At 37.3% G+C, this 22,818-nt stretch overlaps 1 protein-coding gene across 5 annotated transcripts in view; it reads left to right on the forward strand.

Moving 5' to 3' along the window:
* The first annotated feature begins 4,434 nt into the window (after window positions 1–4,434).
* mpp7b (MAGUK p55 scaffold protein 7b) overlaps window positions 4,435–22,818 on the forward strand; it is a 73,541-nt gene continuing 55,157 nt past the window's right edge. For 2 of the 5 annotated variants that reach the window (XM_077198037.1, XM_077198383.1), the window contains exons 1-10: window positions 4,435–4,483; window positions 5,821–5,894; window positions 6,618–6,736; window positions 10,602–10,679; window positions 15,554–15,634; window positions 16,845–16,976; window positions 19,825–19,906; window positions 20,656–20,741; window positions 21,858–21,932; window positions 22,045–22,241. In XM_077198037.1, coding sequence (XP_077054152.1) covers window positions 5,867–5,894; window positions 6,618–6,736; window positions 10,602–10,679; window positions 15,554–15,634; window positions 16,845–16,976; window positions 19,825–19,906; window positions 20,656–20,741; window positions 21,858–21,932; window positions 22,045–22,241 — 878 coding nt within the window. In that variant the 5' untranslated portion in view covers window positions 4,435–4,483; window positions 5,821–5,866. Of the gene's footprint in view, window positions 4,484–5,817; window positions 5,895–6,617; window positions 6,737–10,601; window positions 10,680–15,553; window positions 15,635–16,844; window positions 16,977–19,824; window positions 19,907–20,655; window positions 20,742–21,857; window positions 21,933–22,044; window positions 22,242–22,818 lie in introns of all 5 variants that reach the window. The other 3 variants (XM_077198129.1, XM_077198299.1, XM_077198211.1) reach the window with 3 other exon arrangements.

A 22,818-nucleotide genomic window follows, 5' to 3' on the forward strand; every position in this document is an offset into this window, starting at 1 on the left:
GAGAGCAGCAAACGTCTAATCATCAGACTGGAATGAGAGGTACAGTTGATATCATCAGCATAGCAATGATAGGAAAAGCCATGTTTCTTAATGTAAGATCCTAGTGATGTCATGTTGAAGATGGAGAAGAGAAGTGGTCCAAGCACTGAGCCCTGAGGCACCCCAGTAGCCTAACAGTTAAACTAACAATAGGACAACAATATGCAAGTGCTATGACCCTTCCCAGTTTAATCTAACACAGTATGTATACTTTTTTGTTTGTTTTTTGCAACGTAGACACCTCACCTCTTCACGACACCCTAAAGCAGTGGTTCTCAAACCTGTCCTGGAGCTGATTCAACTCATCAGCTCATTATCACATGGGTTAATGAGCTGATGAGTTGAATCAGGTGTGTTTGATTGGGGAGACGAAGAAAACGTGCAGTGTTGGGGGTCCTCCAGGACAGGATTGATAACCACTGACCTAAAGGACCTACCTGAGAGGTATGACTTGAACCAGTTAAGTTCTCATTTAATGGTGTCAATGCAGGCAGATCAATAATATTGTTAAATATTAAGTGTCCCCCACTAAGCAAGCCAAAAGCCAAAGGCGACAGTAGCAAGGAACCAAAACTCGATCAGGTGACAGAATGGAGAAAAAAACCTTGGGAGAAACCAGGCTCAGTCAGGGGGCCACTTCTCCTCTGGCCAACGAACGAACAGTGTATGATTATGATTCAGGCAGCATTACAGGTCAGAGGTCAGATTGATTTGGAACGATGAGAATATTATCCAGTTCATCTGGTTGAAGATCGGAGTCATCACGCGGGTATGGAGAGGAGTTTGTTGAGGATCAGTGCCGATGGCTGTCGTGTCGATGAGGCCTTCACAGGGGTGAGTCTAGTTGACACAAGCTTTGCTGACACTTCAGGGATGCGTTGTGGTCGTGACTAGGCGCAGGTCCACCATCTGATCTGGATACGGCTCGGATCCAGCTGACCACGGTAAACCTTGGAATAAACAGAAAGACTAACATTAGCGTAGATGCCATTCTTCTTATGATGTAACAAGTACATCAGGTGTTATACGAAGTATACTTGGTTCTGGCTGACCTATATGCAACCTAATAATTATTTAAATTTTAATAATAGAAATGTATAATGTTCTATGTGAATGCCAGGTTAAAGAGATGTGTTTTTAGCCTAGATTTAAACTTAAACCGTGTGTGTCTGCTTCCCAAACAATGCTGCTAAGACCAAAGTTTAGGTGCTAAATAGGAAAAGGATTTCCTGCCAGCAGTTGATTTGTATAATCTAGGTATTATCAACTGGCCAGAATTTTGAGATCGCAATAGACGTCAAGGACTATAAGGCTCACTCAAGTACTGGGGATCTAAAGCATTTAGTGCTTTGTAAGCAATCAGCAATATTTAAAAATTGATACGATGTTTAATAGGGAGCCAATGCAGTGTTGACAGAACCGGGCTAATATCATCATGCTTCCTTGATCTAGTAAGAACTCTAGTTTCTGCAACTGAACCAGCTGGAGTTTGTTTATTAAGCATGCAGTGGAACCACCCAGTGGAGTTTTACAATAATCTAGCCTTGAGGTCATGAACGCATGAACTATTCCACATTTTTCATTGAAAGCATACGTCGTAATTTAGATGTATTTTTAAGATGGAAGAATGCAATAGCATACAAGCAAGATTGCTGTTTTACCGAATATCAGCATGTTTTCAAATGTGATAAAGACTTTATAGCGTTTCTGCTGAAATTCACGATTCAAAGAAGTTCATTGCTCAAATCTGGTGACAGTCAGTCATAGATGGACATCGCATGGAATGTGTAACTTCATTACATTACGTTATCAAGCTCGGAGAAATGCAAAAGCAAAGTGTGGTTTGCGTGGAAAATCGACTGCGGGTGGAAGATCCTTTTCCTGTTTAGAGCCCGAACTCTGAACAGTCTTATTTCCTAGCCTTGTTCAGGAGGCAGACACACACTGCCTATTTAAATCTAGATTAAAGACCATTCGTTGTAAAACTGTGGACCTATTTTTCCAAACGCCTCACAACCGGACATTCTTCCGTTGAGATCTTGAATAATAGACACTCCAGCCCAGTTGCTGGCAATAATGCACCTTCGCCAATGTTTGGATAGCGTAGCCTACGATACCGCGACTGGAAGACTACAAAAAGAATACAAACAACCCCATTTCTGTTTCCGTCGGCGGAATAATAACATACCTCACAGAACATCCAATACAAGTCAATGGAGTTGGACAAAAACTACGATAAAACCTGTTGAAAAGCATCTTTTGCAGCGATTTTTGTGTGAGCATATCAGTGAACACCCCAGACCACTCGGTGAGTTTTACGTCTTTGTAAACTAAAGTTTAATGTGTTTTATGAATGATTGTTCCAGTGCCCATATGAAACCATTGTGGAGGTGGGGGGGGGGGGGGGGGGGGGTGCTAACACAGACACCTAAAATTCTCTGGACAGCAACATTTGTCCAAATTTCAATCTTAACCATTCTATTTCATCAGAAACAATCTTAAAACAGGGCTTTAAGTGTAAAATACCAAACTTGTCCTTTAACTCAGCATAACACACTGTCACATTCCTAAAATCCATTAAAGGCCTATTAGGCTGCATTAATTATACCTGAATGTCAGCTGAGACCATGACAACTAGTTGAGCCCTAGAGACAGATTCCTTATGTAGACCTTGTCGACACAACGACAGCCATCAGCACAGATCCTCAGAAAAAAACACAAGAACCAGACAAGTCCTCTGCACAGACTATGGCCAGCTCCGACTCCTCCCCACCATGCCGGCAAGATCAGGGGCGGTGTTTATGCATGGCAGAGTATGGCAGTTCAGACAAAACAGGGAAAATAAACAGCTCATGATGCTGCTAGTTAGTTATGTTGCTTGAGTTGGCCTTTGGAACAAATTGCAGCTTTGAAAAGCAGATTTAAACACCCTAACACTGTGTCCTAACCAGACGCGTTGTGATAAGATTTCCAGCGTAAAACTATTTTTCTATCCAAACCAGACAAAAAAAAAAAGTATTTTCATAAGAATAAAGTAGATTTATAATGCAATCAACACCTTTATAACAGTAGCCTAGCCTACATAACAATATAAAATAATATTTCTGCCTCATTTTGCGATAAGAAGTCACATCGGACCACAGAAGGTTATTAACACTCGACTGACGTTATAAAGTGAGTTTAGAGCAAATGGTTTAAATAAAAGTTTGTATGGTGTGCTAAGCTAACATGCTAGCTAGCACTTAGACAGCTTAACCATAACCAAGTGGTTATGTTTTATGACTAATTTTGAAAAGCAAAGATTATTCAAATGATTCTTTTTTCAAATACATTCGGTTAAACCAACTAAATTAAACTAGGGGTTAGATAAAGTAGAAATATAATTTTAAGGTAACACTTGCAGCTTAAATGTATGGTAGTTTAGCGTATTTTTTACTGGTTGAATCTGTCCTACCTGCCTGTAAACGTATAGATTTGTATACTAGTTATGGGAAGTTCGGATCATTTTACTGACTCGGATCTTTGAGTTTCGTTCAGCAAAATGAACAAATCTTTTTTCTATTAATTTCTTCAGAATATACTAATTGAAATGTTATGTTACTTGCCAAATTCTCCATTTAAAATAAGAGAGAGAAAAAAACGAATGCAGCCAATGAGAAACAGAAAGTATTAATAAATTGAGTAGCTAGGTCTTCCCGAACCGAGTCGTTCTTTCTTGTGTCACGTCACATTCCCATAGGCTGCATGCAGTCTGTACCGGTGTTGTGCCGAATTTCGACTCCCTGCCAAATTATTACCCCCCTCGTTGAAATCAGTATCTGATTACCTAATCCTAACTCCTCCCCCACAACTAATCCTTAACCTACCATACTAGGGGGGTAATAGTTTGGCGGGGGTCAGAATTCGTCACCACACCTGAAACATAAATTATTTCACCTCGAAGTCGATGGCGGCATAATTGGTAAACATTGGTTTACATAAATAAATATGTAAATACATTAATGATAATATTATTTAGTTTTCATTAGGCTATATAGTAAACTAGTCCAGCACAAGAGAGACATGAGGGGATGGAGTTTCTGCAGTTCTTTTCTAACTGTCCTGGAAGGTGCTACAAGTCCATGTGATCAGATATTTACGTGAAATAGGTTAGTAAATAAATGTTGTTGGTTTTTAATGTGCAGGGTTTTGTTGGTTTTTGTTGCAGAAGGTTTATTTGTGCCACAGTAGCCTATGTGTGGGAACTAAACAGGTCAAATGTTGCTCTGTAGGCTATTATTGAGTGTTTCTGCTTGTCTGCTCCATTCAGGACATTATTGATGATTACCAATCTGCCTGATAGATGTGAATGAGCCATTGTCACTCTTTTTTCCTTCATGCTGAGTTCAGAAGTGAACTACCAGACAAGACCTTTATTGGTAGGCTACCTTATTCTGCAGGCCAGGTAAGCTATTGAATATTGCAATGTTTGATTTCTGATACAAATAAGAGTTTTGTAACAGTCATATTCAATCCTGTCTATAGGGTCTAGTCGTGAGAGATGTGTGAGTAGATTAATATGGTAGGATAATTATCGTAGCATAAATGCAGTCCATACTGTGTTGTTTTATATGTTGGGTCACACTGCCATTTTTAATCCAGTACCAAGTGAACCAAGCATTGATACAACTGTGTAGGAATCCTACAAAATTAATTGTGTGCTACTGCAGTTTTCCAATATTGACATTAACTGATGTTCTATTCTTTTACTCATAAGAATATAGACTAGAATGATCTCACAAAAGAAGCTGTTTATATTAGTAAAAGTAAATAATAACATGGCATTGTAATGGAATAAAACAGTTGGTTATTTATAATAAGAAAAACAGAATGAATTTAAATGGAGCTGAAAGCACAAAAATGCTCGGAAAAGCAAAAAAACAAGGAAAGGCAGCGTCTAAAGATAAAAGATATTTGTAAAAAATATTTACAATCAACAAAGGAGCAATATGTATTGTTCCAATTACAATATTGTGAAATTCTTACTATACAAAAGATTTTAAGCTTTTTTTCCAATAAAAATAGCCTCTTATGCTCACCAAGGCTGCATTTATTTGATCGAAAATACAGCAAAAACTGTTGTACAGTTGTGAATTATTATTACCATTTAAAAATAACTGTTTTCTAATTGAATATATTGTAAAATATAATTTATTCCTGTTATGCAAAGCTGAATTTCAGGCATCATCACTCCAGTCTTCAGTGTCACATGATCCATCAGAAATTCTAATACGCTGATTTGCTGCTCGAGAAACTTTTATTATCTATGTTGAAAGCAGTTGTGTTGCTTAGTATGTTTGTGGAAATACATTTTCTTTCTGGATTCTTGAATGTAAAGTAATTTTATTTGATATGTTAATCTTTTGTAACATTATATATGTCTCTAATGTCACTTTTAGTGCATTTAATCATTGCTGAATGATTAAATGCATTAAATAAATGAATGTAATATATATATATATATATATATATATATATATATATATATATATATATATATATATATATATATATATATATATATATATATATTCATTATTTTCATATTCCACTTAAAAGCAAGAGGAGAAATATTTACCACTAGGTGGAAGTATTATCATATGTGAAACCACTTGAAATTACACAATTATAATATTTAGGTTTGGTTTATTTTGAGATATTATCATGAACTTCATATATGTCTAATAATATGTCAATCTATTGCTTTAAATGTTAATTATTTATTTTTCTCTTTGTAAGCAGGGGCTTCATTTTCTGTCTAATAACATCATCACCAAACCACAGAGTAATGATAAACCAATCTTCTGGATCAGGAGGTGAGAAGAATGTTTAAGGGTCATGAATGCAGTTTGGTGCCTGTGAATACTTTGGCTGCAGATTTCAGACTGCAGAGTATGTGGGATGTGGTTTATATCAGAGGCGTTATAGAAGGTACTGTAGATGGAAGTAGTTAGTCAATTCAGCTGAATTGGTGCACCTCTCCTAAATTTAAGTTTAGTAATAAAATATGTAAAAATGCCAAAGAAGCCATATACTATTTCTGAGTTTGACCATCATGTTTTAGTTTCAGTACAGTGGGTGAGAGTTGCAATTTTTTGCTTAATACCAGTAGAAGGTGACATTTGAATGAGTCATAAACATCCTTTATTTACATGTCTGTTTGCTCACTTAAAGAGATAGGTTTTTTTTTTTTGAGTAATTTTTGTCATCATTTACTCACCGACACCCCGTGAGTTTTTTTCTTCTGTTGAGAACAAAAGAAGATATTTTGAAGAATGTCAGTAACCAGACAGTTGACGTAACCATTGACTTCCATAGTAGGAACTACTGGCTACGGTCAACTGTCATTCTTCAAAATATCTTCTTTTGTGTTCAACAGAAACAGAAACTCATAGGCTACAGGTTTTGAACAACTTGAGAGTGAGTAAATGATGACATAATTTTCATTTTTGGATGAAAAAGGAAAGAAAATGCATAATGTTAAAGATTAATTTCAGAGACTAATAGATTGTTTATCATATTCCTCTCCTTATCTTCAGGCGTGTGTAGGTTGCTGGCCTCTTTGCTTTATGGGCTGGAGTTTCACAGAGACACCTCAGAGGACAGCACTTTTCTACATGACATGCTCATGGGCAATACTCTGCATCTGCTTATTAAGGTCAGACTTTATTTTAGCAGCCACCCAGCCCACTTTAGCGACTGCAGTTTGCCAGTGCTACGACTCGAATTGGGTGAAATTATTTAGATCAAGTTGTTCCATTTGCTTGACCATAAGAAGATACACCTGCACCTACTCATTGTCTCAGTTTGCTTACTCGCTTACTTTACTTTGTTTATTTTTACTGGGACAATGCACAATTAAGGGTAATTATACCAGAGTTAGCTAACAGCTAGCAGTGGTGAACGGACTTTTGACTTCAGCTCGGCGTCTTCTAAGGCCACAGCGGGGCCGGCGGAGCTGGAGACCATGGTGGGGCCACCGCAACAGAGAGAGAGAGAGAGAGAGAGAGAGAGAGAGAGAGAGAGAGAGAGAGAGAGAGAGAGAGAGAGAGAGAGAGAGAGAGAGAGAGAGAGAGAGAGAGAGAGAGAGAGAGAGAGAGAGAGAGAGAGAGAGAGAGAGAGAGAGAGAGAGAGAGAGAGAGAGAGAGAGAGAGAGAGAGAGAGAGAGAGAGAGAGAGAGAGAGAGAGAGAGAGACAGACAGACAGACAGACAGACAGACAGACAGACAGACAGACAGACAGACAGACAGACAGACAGACAGACAGACAGACAGACAGACAGACAGACAGACAGACAGACAGACAGACAGACAGACAGACAGACAGACAGACAGACAGACAGACAGACAGACAGACAGACAGACAGACAGACAGACAGACAGACAGACAGACAGAGTCAGCTTTAGTTGCCGTGACAGGGCAGACAGAGGTTTCAGAGACGGCCTCCTTGGCCGTGACGGGGCAAGGCAGGCAAAACAGAACTGAACACAACACATTCGTAAACATACATAAAGGAGAACACCAAACAAGGGAAGCACAGGTGTATATATACAGAGGGCTAACATGAAAACAAGTGATACTATAGGAAAAACGATGGCCAGATTAACGGAAAAAATTTTTAGACTAAGAGTTAAAACTTAGACTTTCTCTAGTTGTAGAAAGTCAGAGACAGTCTGCAGATTTAATGGAAAATAATAGTGTATGATGCGTAGTGTATGATCTTCAGACTATGATTCCATTCAGTTGGAGAACATGTTTGATTATTTGAGCTGATTTTAGAGCTGTCAGGGGTTGTCTAATTTTTGCTCTGTTTGTGTTTGCTTGAGTTGGACTTTAGTTTCCTTTGTCTGAGTTAATTGGTTTCCATGGTATTTATTTGATTGATTGAGTTGGATCACCTGTGTCTCATTTCTTTGGTTTAGTTTGCTTGTGTTTAAACCCTGTTTTTGTCCTGTTCATTGCCTGATCTTGTCTGTGTGTACCGGTTGTTCTGTTCATGTTTTTAAGTCTTAGTATATAATTTGTATAAAGAAACTGCTGCGTTTAGATCCTACTGAGGTGCATGTTTGTATTCAGAATTACCAGGAAGTCTGATAGTTTGTGACCCTCAGTCGTTTAATGCAGCTTTTCCTCTTTAACCATTTTCAATGTCAGCAAGTTTATGATGTTTTGTGTTTTAAAATCTATGTGATTTTAAGTAATGTAGTGTAGCCTCTACTCACACATTTATTCATATTTCACTCATTAGCTCACTCATTCACTTATTTCACCTTGTTCAGTATTATATAACCCTTTTTTTTTTTAAATGCGTTCCTGTTCATCCATTCATTCAGTGAGTGAGTCTTTCACTAATACACTACTTTTATCATTTATTCACTCACTCACTCACTTACTCACTTTGTTTAGTTATGGGCACTGGGCTCACTGGCATTTCTTCAGGATGAAATCTTTTGCAAGCTGAGTTCTCCAAACACTGCAGTCAGTGCACACCCAGCATCATATTTTGCTGGCAGACGAGTCTAATGAATCCAGCACATGCTGTCTGCGACACTGAGAGAGGGGGAGGTGAGGAGAGGTCGAAGGGGAAGGGGAGACTGTGATAAAAGCCCAAAACAGCTCAGCTGGACTGCTGGTGCTCTGTTCCATGAGTCACGTGGACCTGTTAAGTGTTCAGTGCTCTTGCTCCGTGTTGCTCTTTTAATGCTAAGAAAGGATCAGATTTTCCAATCAATCTGACCTTTTACTTTCCTTAGAGAAACTACAGAACTACTCAAGAAAATAGTTTGAAAGCTGTTTCTGTCATACAGAAAATACTTGCACAAATGCATGCCACAATGCCACAATGATCATTTTAATGCGCTACATTAAATACGAGTAGCATTTATGAATACTGCTTCATGCTATATCATAAAACATGCTCATACAAACATGTGCAGAGGATATAAAACACATTTATGATGTTTTATTCTTATTCAAGATTTTTGGTATGCATAAACGAGTAAATTAATGAATGAAGGTAATGCACTAATATTTTATTAAGCAAGGATGTGATCAGTGACAGTAAAGACTTTTACATTGCAAAAAAAACTTTCAAATTAATGCTACTATATATATTTAAAAAAAATATAATAATATTTTACAATATACATTTTTATTCTATTTTTTTTTTTAAATAAATGCAGCCTTGGTGAACATAAGAAGTCATAATATTTTTGTTTCTAAATCAATATTTTAACAACCTCAAACTTTTGATAGTAGTGGATGTATGTAGCCAAAGTGTATGTATGTTCTGTAATTTTATAATCTTTTTTCCTTCATTACAGTTCAAATAATGAAAAATGAAAGTGATTTTAAAAGAACAAATATTCCATATAGTTTTAAATTAAAATGAGATCATAGAAACCTTCAACTATAATAATTATAAAATAATTTTCACTGCTAAAAACAATTCTTGAAACTTAACCCACACATGTTGATGGGCAATTAAAAAGAAAAGTGTTTGTTACATTGGTATCCCCCAATAAGCAGACTATTAATTTATTTTGTACAAAACATTTCTGCACGAGTCTGAAATATCTCAGACCAGTTCTCACCACACAACAAGTTCCAACTAATGTCAGAGTCCATCTCAGCAGCAGCGAACACAAACATACAACTAAAGGATTATACTAAGTATGCGCAAAGAGAATGTTTCTGCTTTTTCCAAGGCTCTGCCATTTGACTGTTGCCTATAGGAAATCAGAGCTCTTTTTCTGTTGGAAAATAAGCAATTATACTGCCATTACAAACAAGAAGAAGCTTTACAAGAAATGTACCATAAAAATCTGAAATAAATGTAGCATGTGGTCTGAGTCAGAATACATCTTCCTAAACTGTAGTTTTTGCATATCACTGGGTTGACATGATGGCAGTTCTCTTATTGTGGAAATAAATATTCAATATTTATAATTTTTTGGCCTTTCTCTATGTTAGTTGTGATTCTTTTGCACATGGATTTGCATTAAAAAAACAACAAGAGACATTAAGTGGCAGCAAGTCTGTAAAAATACTTTGTGAATTTTTGTGTAGAAAGCGGCCCCAAACCACAGGCCAAAATGTGTCTGGTTTTAGTGTGTGATATCATCTTTTAAAAAATGTAAAATTGTGTACCTAATACATCTGTTTTGAAACATGTTCCTCTTTATGAGTACTGTTAGCTGTGTGAGGGCCGTAAATATGATTACATCTTTCTTGGCTGATATTCTAATAGCTTTCCCATTGCTTATGCCGCACATAAAGTGCAGCCAAATGGATGGGCAGACAGATAAACACTCAAAACTCTTTAGCTTTTAATGTTAGTTTGTATCTGACTGATATATTACCTTTTGGTTACTTTTACTCGTCACACTGTGTGATATATTGCTCACAAAATACAGAGAGACATTTTGCTACTAGGTGAATTTCAAGGGTGAGGTTCAAAGGGGTGAGCACTAACCCTCTGGGCATTGGACAACAGCCTAACGCCACTTCTCCTCTTCTCACAGGTCTTTGACAGGCTGCAGAAGTACAGGGCCCAGCGGCCTGCTCCGCTGCTGGATAGCACACAGGGCCTGGCTCAGGACGTAAGTTCTCCTCTGGGGCATCTAGTGGTTTTTGTCTCAAGACCAGAGTGATCAGACAATCCAGCAGAGCTGGGACGAGATTCAGTTGCAGGACCTTTAGTCTGTTTAGTGTTGTCGGTTTGAAGTGTACTGGAAGGGATTACTTTAGTTAACACTCCAGAGTCACATAAATATATGTGCTGCACATGCAGCCTCACAGACAATCACTATTTATTGTTACTTTTTTTAATGAACTAATTTGGCAACTCCTAAGGCCAAAACTGCATTTTTGTGTATAAATGCCCAAAATGACCTGGTTTTCCCTTAACTCTATAAAACCGCAGTGTATAACCACGAACATGATGAAAGGGAAATAAAAAAGAAAGTTTCAAAGAAGTTTCCCCAACACCCCTTTTATCTGCCCCTGGTAGGACAAATAAATAGACCCACCCTAAACTTGCACCATTGGTTGAGCCAATAATGCTACGTACCGATCAGAGGGCCTGTCTCAGGAAGTTGGGAAAGATGTGGAAAAAAAACTCTGATTATTTATTATCTAAAATGTATATTATGACATGCTATATATGTGTGTGTACCATTGTGAATGTGTAAAAAAACAACCTTTTTTTGAAGCTTATGAAGATCGTCCCTGTTCCCTGAAGGAGGGAACGATGACATTACGTCAGAACGACTGATGAACTGTGATCTCGCCTGAGAGCCCAATCACCTTTGAGTGGTAACAGAACAAGCCAATGCACATTGGCAAGTGAGATTTGCAGCCGCTCCCCCGCTTCCGGCTATACAGGTCCTTCTCAAAAAATTAGCATATTGTGATAAAGTTCATTATTTTCCATAATGTAATGATAAAAATTAAAATTTCATATATTTTAGATTCATTGCACACCAACTGAAATATTTCAGGTCTTTTATTGTTTTAATACTGATGATTTTGGCATACAGCTCATGAAAAGCCAAAATTCCTATCTCAAAAATTTAGCATATTTCATCCGACCAATAAAAGAAGTGTTTTTAATACAAAAAAAGTCAACCTTCAAATGATTATGTTCAGTTATGCACTCAATACTTGGTCGGGAATCCTTTTGCAGAAATGACTGCTTCAATGCGGCGTGGCATGGAGGCAATCAGCCTGTGGCACTGCTGAGGTGTTATGGAGGCCCAGGATGCTTCGATAGCGGCCTTAAGCTCATCCAGAGTGTTGGGTCTTGCGTCTCTCAACTTTCTCTTCACAATATCCCACAGATTCTCTATGGGGTTCAGGTCAGGAGAGTTGGCAGGCCAATTGAGCACAGTAATACCATGGTCAGTAAACCATTTACCAGTGGTTTTGGCACTGTGAGCAGGTGCCAGGTTGTGCTGATAAATGAAATCTTCCACTCCATAAAGCTTTTCAGCAGATGGAAGCATGAAGTGCTCCAAAATCTCCTGATAGCTAGCTGCATTGCTGCCCTTGACAAAACACAGTGGACCAACACCAGCAGCTGACATGGCACATCAGACCATCTCCAGGTCCCCACGCACCTGTTGTGACAGAAGAAGGGACAGGGCTGTGCACGGAGAATGTCAATCTCTGATGTTTCAAATGATTCTAACTTCCTGTGGGGAGCCCAGGGACGAGCAGGCGGGGCGGGAGGGCAGCCTCAGACAGACAGGGCAGGATGTGTTTGATCGCCTCCGTCTGCTTCTGTACTGCTGAGAATTGCTGGGCAAAGTTCTCGACAGGGACGCCGAAGAGGCCGGCTTGGGAGATGGGGGAGTCGAGAAAGTGAACTTTGTCGACCTCCTTCATCTCGGCCAGGTTCAGCCAGAGATACTGTTCCTGGACCACTAGGGTGGACATCGTCTGCTCTAGGGACCGTGCAGTAACTTTCGTCGCCCAGAGGCCGAGGTCCGTCGTTGTACTTAGCTCCTGCATCAACCCGGGTTCAGAACTACAGCTCTTTTGGTTCCTCTGCTTGGTATACTTGATGGCAGGGCGGTCAGAATGTATGTGGAGATCCCACAGGTGGTGTATACAGCTGCGGTGCAATTGTGTCTGCAAAATGCTGCCATTTGGCGGGGCATACTATGGTGTACTAGGCCATAGCATGCAGGGCGGAGGCAGCCTGTCCAGCGGCACTGTAAGCCTTGGATATGAGTGCAGACGAAAACGTACAGGCCTTGTATGGGAGATGTGGACGACCCCGCCAGTTGGCAGCATTTTGCTGACACAAATGCACCGCAAATCCACACTCCACCTGTGGGATCTCCACGTACATTTTGAGCGCCCTGCCCTCAAGAGTAGTGAGAGCGGATGCAGCTGAGCGGTTTCTGGCAGAAAAAGATTCCATCCATGACTTTGTGACCTCCTTGTGCACTTCCGGGAAGAGGAGAAGGTTCAGGACACAGTGGAGGGTTGGAAAGCATTGCAGTTAGCTCCAGGTTGGACTCAAACAACCTTACTCTCCCCGAAGAGGGCAGCGCAGCCAAATCTTCATCCCCAGAAGACTCTAGCCCACCCTTCGATGCAGAGATCGACGTCCGGTCTTCCGCAGAAACCCTGAATGAGATATTGGGGCCTTCATGAGAAGGCCCAGCAACCACAGCCGGAAGCTCCACAACCCGGTGGAAGAGCTCCCACTGTAATCATCAGAAAACCCTGCATACCTTTACTAATCATTTAGTAACTTTATGGGCAGCCATTTTAATGGCAAAAGTGTCCCAAATTACCTGAATTCACTTTTTACAGATCTTTACAAATTATTTATTAATTATTTGTTAATTTTTTTTGCAGAACCCAATCTAAAGTTGAAACTGTTCATTATTTGTTAATGTTTATAAATGTTTACTAATCATATACCTTTATGTGCATTGGACTTTTAGCTGTAACATGGTTTGTGTAATAAAGGTTTGTGCTAAAGACAACAACGACACGTGGTGTAATTTAAGTGCAAAACATCTTTTTATTGCCTCAACACTTAGTATACTATATCTTTAAACAGATGATATTCCTTGAATCATACATCAACAGGATAATTGTTTTTTGTTTTTCAAGAAAATACATATATCGAAACAATGTAACAGTGCCACTGTGCACTGTTGACCCCTTAACCAACCCTTAAACCTACCCATACACCAGACCTGAGTGTTTTGGAATAGTACATGAACACAATAAGTTAATTGTATCTAATTATTATTATTATAATTTTGTCATGAGTACATACATAAGTACATATTAAAGACACCTAATATAAAGTAAGACCAGTCATTCTTATTTTGTAAAATTTTCTGTTGAATCCAGATCAATCATAGCTACCTTTTTGGATTTGTACATTTGTAAATATAAACAAATAAGTCCATAAGGTACTACATGAAGTTTAATGACATTTCTATATTTTCAAGAACTGCATCATCATGTATGAATTGAAAGTTTAACAACATTTGTAAGCATTTTAATTTACATTAAAATGTACATTCATCAGATGAGAATTTAATCACACCGACTTATTTCTGTTTTACATGATGTTTTACATGATTCTGTTTCGTAAATGTCATACTTCATGTGAAACACTCATTATGGTTAATCATAGTTAACTGATCTGATAAATCAGGATCAAATCATTAGTCAATTGTGAGTTTCCTCAACCTGCTTTGTGAGACTCACCTTGGGAGACTAAACCAGTGTTTTGGAGTAATTCAACATTAATAATGGGTTACTGTTGACTCTGCTTATGAATCTGAAAAAAAGAGAAAGCTGCACTCATCAATAAGAAGACATCTCAAGTATTCTGTGTCATCTGAAGACTTAGATCCAGTTGTCATTGGATGCTCCCATAAGTTCATGTTTCCATTTGATAGTCTTGGAAGCATCATGCGAATCAGTAATTTTTGCACCATCATTTTATTTCAAAAAGGCTGAATTTTCAGCATCATTACTTCAGTCTTCAGTGTCACATGATCGTTCAGAAATCATTCTAATATGCTGATTTGGTTTTTACTGTAAGTTTGATCAAGTAAAAGCAGCCAAAATACAGTTTTGAAATTTTCAAAAACATTCAAAATCTTTATGATTTCAAACCAACACAGTATTCCGACACAAAAATAAAAAAAACTACTAGCTCAACAAGGCTCACAGAAAAAAAGAATTAAAAAACGTGAATTTTTCTGCCCTGTAAAGTAAAAATAGCAAAATCATTAACGTTACCATTTACCAAGTTATCAGTTGGATTACACTTTAACCTCTTTCTTTCTTCATTACAATTATCTCCCTTTAACAGTGTTCAAATTTCTATTAGCCTATGAAACAATTTTTTTCCTCTTCCTTGCACATCTTGCAAAAACAATCAGCCCTGTCTTTATCAACTCAATTCTGCAGAGACTCTTAAAACAAAGATTATCTCCAGCTTTGACTGCACGCTGCATTTCATTAAGGCAAGAGTGGTTTTGAAGTGATATCGATTTCCATCTTCTCTCAGACTGAAAACGAGGAGGACATTTTGGAGCATTAAGCCGTTAAAAGCATTTTCCTTACGTTGCAGCTCAGTGTAAAATTTCAGTTTTGGAGATTTAATGTATGTTTAACGTCAGGTCCGGTGTTACTCACAACCACATTCAGTCTCGTTGTTTTTTGCTTGGCTGAACCACAACAGAAACAGTTATTTCTCCAGGGCTCATGGTTCTGTGGCTTTTTGACCTGCTATGTAAACACTTGCATAGGATTGTCAAGTGGGTTGGGATAGATTGAACCAGACCACCAAGCATTGCCAAAGCAAACTCTTACCAGATCGGTTCATGATACTTGAGCATAAACAATAAGCCAAAAGGGATGGTCAGAGACTTTTGCCTGTTATAACATATAGGCATTATTAAATTTTGTTGTTTTTCATGTTTCGTTCCAGTTGGCGGAAGAGTTGCGTGGCGTTGTCACCAGCCCAGAGACAACAGAGTTGTTACACTGGCTCTCTAAACCTCATGTACAGGTGAGAAGAGAAAGTACATGTGGGTCAAGATTTGGTCAAGATCACAACAAAGGTGTATTGACATATCTGACTGACTAAAAACAGAAGCAGATAAAAGTAGTCCTAGCTTTTATGGTGGGCTGGTGTCATTAGATAAAGTACATTAATAGTATTTGGTGTAAAATCAATCCAAGTTATGAGTATTTTTTTCTTTTCACGAGTTGTCTATTGTAGGCTTGCATATTTTTCTTTTGGAGCAGATGATTATATACAACTGATGAAATATCGAATATGTACATTACTCTCTGACATCAAGCATGAACTGGACATAAAAAGAAAGAAAATTCACCTTTAGAGCTGTTACAAATCAGACCCACACATTAAGTTTATGGAGTTCAGGAGTTTTACCTGACAGCTTTATTTGTGATTGGTCTAATGATATGTTGCTTCTTGGATCGTTTGTTTGGCTCTCACATTTTATAAGGCAAAACTGGGTTGCCTCAGTGAGGTGATATTCAGCGTGGAAAGATATTTTATCAGGCCAAGTGAGAAGACCAATCAACAGTGTTGATTGTTGACTTTCTTGATTTGCTGAGAATATTTTTTACCCTGGATGTATTCAAAGGTTTGAGGTCTGTGAGATTGTTTTAAATGTTTTTGAAAGAAGTATCTTATGCTCAAATGCTATTAATTTCGTAAAAAAAAAAAAAAAAAAAAAAAAAATACTGACCACTATCTTTTAAACGCTATTGTAAAGGATAACTTAATCTTTCTTCAATTCTTGCTATCTGCTATACTTGATTCTGATTGGTCAGTCATGTCATTATGCTTTTTTTTTTTGTAATTACAACTAAATAGGTATTTTCAAACTCCATAAATTATGTATTTTGACCCCCAAAATATGCATTTATTTCATGGGTGCCTTTCTTAAAATATGAAGGCACATATATTTTTATATATAAAGACCATTTCGTAACATAAATCTATGAATAATTTAAAAATATAAAGACAGTATTGTAAAAAACAAAGTTTTTTTATATTGTCTTTGTATTAAAGCAAATTATATAAACTGTTATCGGCAAAATATTGGACCCACTATTATAGTAATGTTAGATAAAATTATAAAATTGTAAAAATAAATACATTTCCCCCAACATTATCCAATATAAATACTGCTAACCGAATTCCCAACCAGACAATTTCATACATGTGCTCTCATTCTCCTCTTCAGGCTTTTCTCTCAGTGCATGACATGGTGGCCCAGAAAGAGTTTGACCCTCGGTTGCCGCCTCTGCCTGATAACGATGAGAAAGAGGAAGATTCGATCAAGATTGTATGCCTGATGAAAAACCAGGAGCCACTGGTAGGTCCCTCTGGATAACATGGGTAAAACATAAGAATATACCTGTAGTCCATTTATATCATGCTGGTTTAAAAAAGGTTACATTAGCAGAAGCTCAGCAGTTAATTCAATCTGAGATCTGCTTCAGCTTGAAATATAAAGTACATTGGACTCCCTTCAACCCTGTCAACTATCAGATACCTTTAAAAACTCATTTTTGAAGATTATTGTTTTAAAATCATCCGTAGGTTAACTTTCCATTCCTCACGTTTGGTCATGGCTCTGAAATTGATCAGGAATCAATTGAAATCAACTGAAATTGATTACTTCGCTGAATTGTTTTTATTGTAATCAGCAGAACACTAATACGGCCAGCATTTAGAGGGAAGATTTGGATTATCCTATAATGCTAGAGTATCAAATTGCAACCTGGATCAGTTTTGCCCTCAACTCTACCTCCAGAATCATATTTTCCATCACTGAACAAAACCATCTGGACTTACAATTGTGTTAGTTAAATGGGATGCTTTGAATACAAATAGGAAACACTGTACAGCACTCTGCATGTAAAACGCATGACTTCAGATTGAACCCTCTCAAACAAGTTTTATCTTTTTATTGTGGGTTATCCTTCTACTTCTGACGCACAATGTGGCTATATTCCCATTCACAATGCATAGCTTGTAAAATGGCGATTTTCTCCATTACTACTCCTTTTGTCTATAACATCTGGCGAATAATGCTGAAGGAGGCAGCCATGTGAATGAGGCTTTATGAATTGCAGAGAATGAACGCAAAGAGCATCATCAGTTTTTGGTACGACCGTGACGAAGAGTCCCTCCTTGCCATCCGCTCACTAGACTCAATGTTTTTTTTTTCATCTGTTGTCTACCATGATTGTGATTAGAATGGAATAGTCTATGATGAATTAATCAGGCAACAGTCAAATACACAAATATTCTAGAAGTCTGAAGTGAACAAATAGATGCAGTTCCATCAAATAAAAATCTGTCTGTATATATCTGCCTTACCTAATTATATACACTATATACCATTCAAAAGAATTTTTAAAATAAATGAATACTTTTATTCAGCAATAAAATCGATCATAAGTGAGAGTAAAGACTTTTACGCTTCAAAAAACAAAATTCAAATAAATGCTGTTCTTTTGAACTTTCTATTCATATTTGAATCCTGAACAAAAGTGCATCATAGTTTCCACAAAAATATTAAGCTCCACAACTATTTTCAACATCGATAATTATAAGTGTAAATAATAAATGTTTCTTGATCACTAGATCAGCATTTCAGAATGAAGGATCATGAGACACTGAGTAATGATACTGAAAAATAAGCTTTGCCATCACAGGAATAAATTACATTTTACAATATTTTAAAATAAATAAATACACAATTTTATTTTTAAAAAACTATATATATATATATATATATATATATATATATATATATATATATATATAATTTTTAAACATTACAGTTTTCACTGTATTTTTGATTGAGTAACATGAGAAAATAATAATAATAATCTACTGACCCCAAACTTTTGAATGGTATCTATCTACACTTTCTTTTTTTGTATTATTTCAGTGGTTTGTTTCTCAATTTCTTTGCGAATAGTGATCTAATCAGTGTTGCCAAGTCTGTGGTTTTCAGACCATGCAGATGGGGTTAGCGATCAGTGATTAAACCATTAACCTTAAATATGATCGTTTTGTCTTGGAGTAGACCAATATTAAAGAGGCACAGTCCTGGACCCATCTGTTTCCTCTGCACCATGGGTAGTGAGCTATAAACACTGGGTCCTGGCTTTTCCATGTTCTATTTAAAAAGGATGTGAAGGAACTAGAAAGTTCTCCACAATCCTGAGATCTTTTTGTGCTTCTAATAGGGGACCTGAGCCCTGTGATTAAGGATTACAGGCCATTTTGGCTTCTGTGGTTAAGGAACTATGCAGGGCCTCCTAACTCCTGTATCAGTGTCCCATGTGGCTTGATTGCCATCATTGCCTGCTTCTAAACAGGCTTGTTAAAGCTTGGTCTCCTGAAACGGGTCATGTCAGAGGCCCTTTGAGGACTAAAATGTTCTTTTAACCATAGTTTGGACTAGTTTATTTCAGGACCTCTGCAAGTTGTTGATATGTTTTGGAGAGTTCAACCTATACAGTATTAGTGCAGCTGCATGTGGTGTGGTGGCAATGGTTGGTGTATTGATTGTCCTGGGAGATGAGGCATGTGACAATAGAAATGATTTTTCTCTCTAAGCAATGTGAGATGGTGCTAATGAAAATGGACTTGAAGCAAAACTATAATTTATAAAGGTGAAATCTGATGTGTGTTTAGATCTAATGAACCTGAAAGATTAATTTCACTGGCTGCTGATTTTTTCCCCATTCAGACAAATGAAGGAAAGACATATCTGATATCTGAGACATATCTGATGTTTGACATATGTCAGCAAGCTGTGTGATTTAAACAAAAGCTTTTTTTGTCTTAATTTGAGCTTTCGCGAATAGAGTTTTCCTCATTAAGTTTGACTTGTTCGTCATGGTTTCATGGAACATTTAACACTCAGCTCCCACTGCATAACATGTTTAAGATTCCTATTGTGATATTCACACCTGTATTGCCCTGTATAAAGACATTTCTGTCCAGATTTCTACTTGGACTTATCCTGACAGTCACATATTGATATTTACAAGGCAAACTGGGATTGTTTGCTAAAAATTGGTCCCTCTAGATATATGAACTTGTGCTTTACAGTCATTTTGCTTTGAATGAATTTTAAAACCTTAGACTTGTATTTCTGAATGTCAGCCTACGGACCGTCGACAAACATTTCTATGTTCCAGGGAGCCACCATAAAGAGAGAGGAGTCCACTGGTGCCATAGTTGTAGCTCGGGTCCTGAGAGGAGGAGCTGCTGATCGGAGTGGTGAGATCCACTTTAAATGTATTAATATTATAACCTCTTTCACCATTGTGTTCTTGATCAACACTCTTATAATTACAAACTAAATTTGTGTATAGATTAATGGCATAAAATAACCCTTTATGTCGACCTGAAATGGACATTTGCCATCTTATTGTAAACAATTTTGTAATATTTAATCAAAATGTCATAACTCAAACTTCCACTGAAATGACAGACTTTTTTCTAGTGATGCATGCTGGACTTTCCAATCATTTAGTCAGCTTAAATCCCGCCCCTTTCTTTCAAAATCTGCCTCCATTCTGTTTCTCTTGGATTCTACTTTAATCACATTGCAACTTTAAATCCTCTACTGCAAGGTTATTATCATAAACCAAAACTAAGACAAAAAGCGAGTAAAACATGTAACTTAAATTTAAATACATTTATAATATACAGTACGTCATGTAAATAAAAAAAAAAAAACCCTGAAACTTAACTAAATACAGGCTAAAAAGACACTCAAAAGTCTTGCTTATTTAAGGGAATTTTGAATGCTAAAGAAATTATGCACATAAGACAACAGTGTAATACACGCCCCAAACATGTTTTAGTTATAGTTATGCTTATAGTTCCTGAAGCTGGATTGTGAGTGGTTAGTGAATAAGACACACAAGGCTTTGTACTGAAATAACTGAATTCACCTCACAATATCCAACGTAATTCATTCGGCTGATTCTTTCTTCTCATTGCTTCATTGGTGGATGCTACAGGTCTAATTCATGAAGGTGACAAACTCAAGGAAGTCAATGGAGTTCCAGTGGAGGACAAGAACCCAGAGGAGATCATTCCCATACTAGTACGCATTGCTTGTCAGTCGCCAGCGTGTTCGGATGCTGGTCCTCCGCATGGGATGCTAGTGTGCTGGAGTCCCCTTTAGGCTTCTTAATTAGCTTAACCAGCAAACCTCTCTTGGTCAACACGGCTAAACTGGCTAGACCAGCAATATCCAGAATAGAAACTAATGTTAGTCTAAGTTGCATGCTTGAATGTGTTTGGGCATTTGGTGTGTCTGTGCTTTAATTTGATGTGGTGTGCATTTGTGTTTGAGGGTTTTCTGGAGCCTAACAATTAAATTTGTATTCTATCTTTGTTTATACACTACTAGTCAAAAGTTTGCAATAATTATAATTTTTTCAGAAATCATATATGCCAATCATTAATGTTTTGTTTGAATGTTTTGATGCTTAATATTTTTGTGGAAACTGTTATACCCCACACTTTTGATTGGTAGGTAAAAAAAGAATATTAATAATAATATTTTTAATCAAAAGGGACAGTCATCTCACAAGTCATTCATAATGTTTCAAAAGATTTCTATTTCAAATATTTTTATTTATTCAACTCTCGTCAAAGAATACTGAAAAAAGGTATCACGCCTTCCACAAAAATATTAAGCAACAGAAAATGTATAACAATAATAACCATTTTATAACCATATTAATAATTAAGCACCAATAATAATTGGTAATAAATAATTGCCATATGAGCATATAAGAGTGATTCCTGAAGGATCATGTGACACTAAAGGCTATGTAATGATGCTGAAAATTCAGCTTTGCCATCACAGGAATAAATTACATTTTAAAATATATTGTTATTTAAAATTGTATCAATATTATTTACAATTTTTACATTTTATATACACAATATTCATATTTTTACTGTGTTTTTAAATAAAGACAGTCTTGATAAGCATAAGAGGAATATTTTCCTGTTATCTCTGTAAAGCTGCTTTGCAACAATTTGTACTGTACAAAGCGCTATATAAATAAAGGTGACTTTACTTGACTTCTTTCAAAAACATTAAAAGAATCTTAATTATTCCAAACTTTTGACCAGTAGAAGTAAGTGTTATTCAATCTAAACCTTGTAAGCTTTTCTTGAGCCTGTATGTCCTTATCAAATCCTCCAGGCCCATTCAGAAGGAGCAGTGACCTTCAAAGTCATCCCAGGCACCAAAGAAGAGCCGGAGACCATAGAAACCAAGGTCCCTTGATGAAAATCAAAGCTTACAGAGACATTTTCTGCATTGCATTTTACACTCCAGATAATTTATGCCAAAATTGGTGACATCAACATGTGTTTGTGGATTGTTGCAGATCTTTGTGAGGGCACTTTTTGACTATGATCCCCAAGCAGATCCCGCTATTCCATGCAAAGACGCCGGGTTGGAATTCTGGAGAGGAGATGTGTTGCAGATTGTAAGCCAAGAAGATGACACCTGGTGGCAGGCCAGACGGCACGGTGACGCCAACCTCAGGGCTGGATTGATTCCCTCAAGACAGCTTCAGGAAAGGTAAGAAAACTTTCATAATCAGACTGTTGCAAAGTTTCACTCCAAGTCTAGACTGAAGAAACTAAATCCTTTTGTTGTCAGAGTCATACACAGATGTTGTCAGTCAGACTCAGATCCTGTCATCATGTTCCCAATGTTGAATTAGACACAGTCAATGGCAACTCAGTCTGACACTCCCTTAGTCAAACTTTAAATCTTGTAAGAAAAACAATCAATCTCATCAACATTTTTGTCTGGACACTTCGGTGCCTGGAAAGACAATGGGAATCTATCAGCCAGCTGAGATTTTATTATTTGTGTGTCTTTCAACTGATGACATGACAGTGACATCATTGAAAGGTTTACTATAGGCAATAACTTGATCTAGTCTCAGCCTTAGATGACACGTTTACCACAGTCCGTTCACTGACCGTCTAATACGGCCCAAAATCATATTTAAAAGCTAGTTGATTTATGTGCATTTGAATAGTTTGCCAGATTAGTGAAATTGAATCTTTCTGTTTGAGAAACTTAGTTACAAATAAACTTGATATCAATGAGCAGAACTGTAAAAGAGAGTTTGTCTGTGAAATAGTCT

The sequence above is a fragment of the Siphateles boraxobius genome, unplaced genomic scaffold (assembly GCF_051911475.1).
Source record: "Siphateles boraxobius isolate OS27281-9 unplaced genomic scaffold, OSU_SipBor_1 1, whole genome shotgun sequence".
In the NCBI taxonomy this organism is placed as follows: Eukaryota; Metazoa; Chordata; class Actinopteri; order Cypriniformes; family Leuciscidae; genus Siphateles; species Siphateles boraxobius.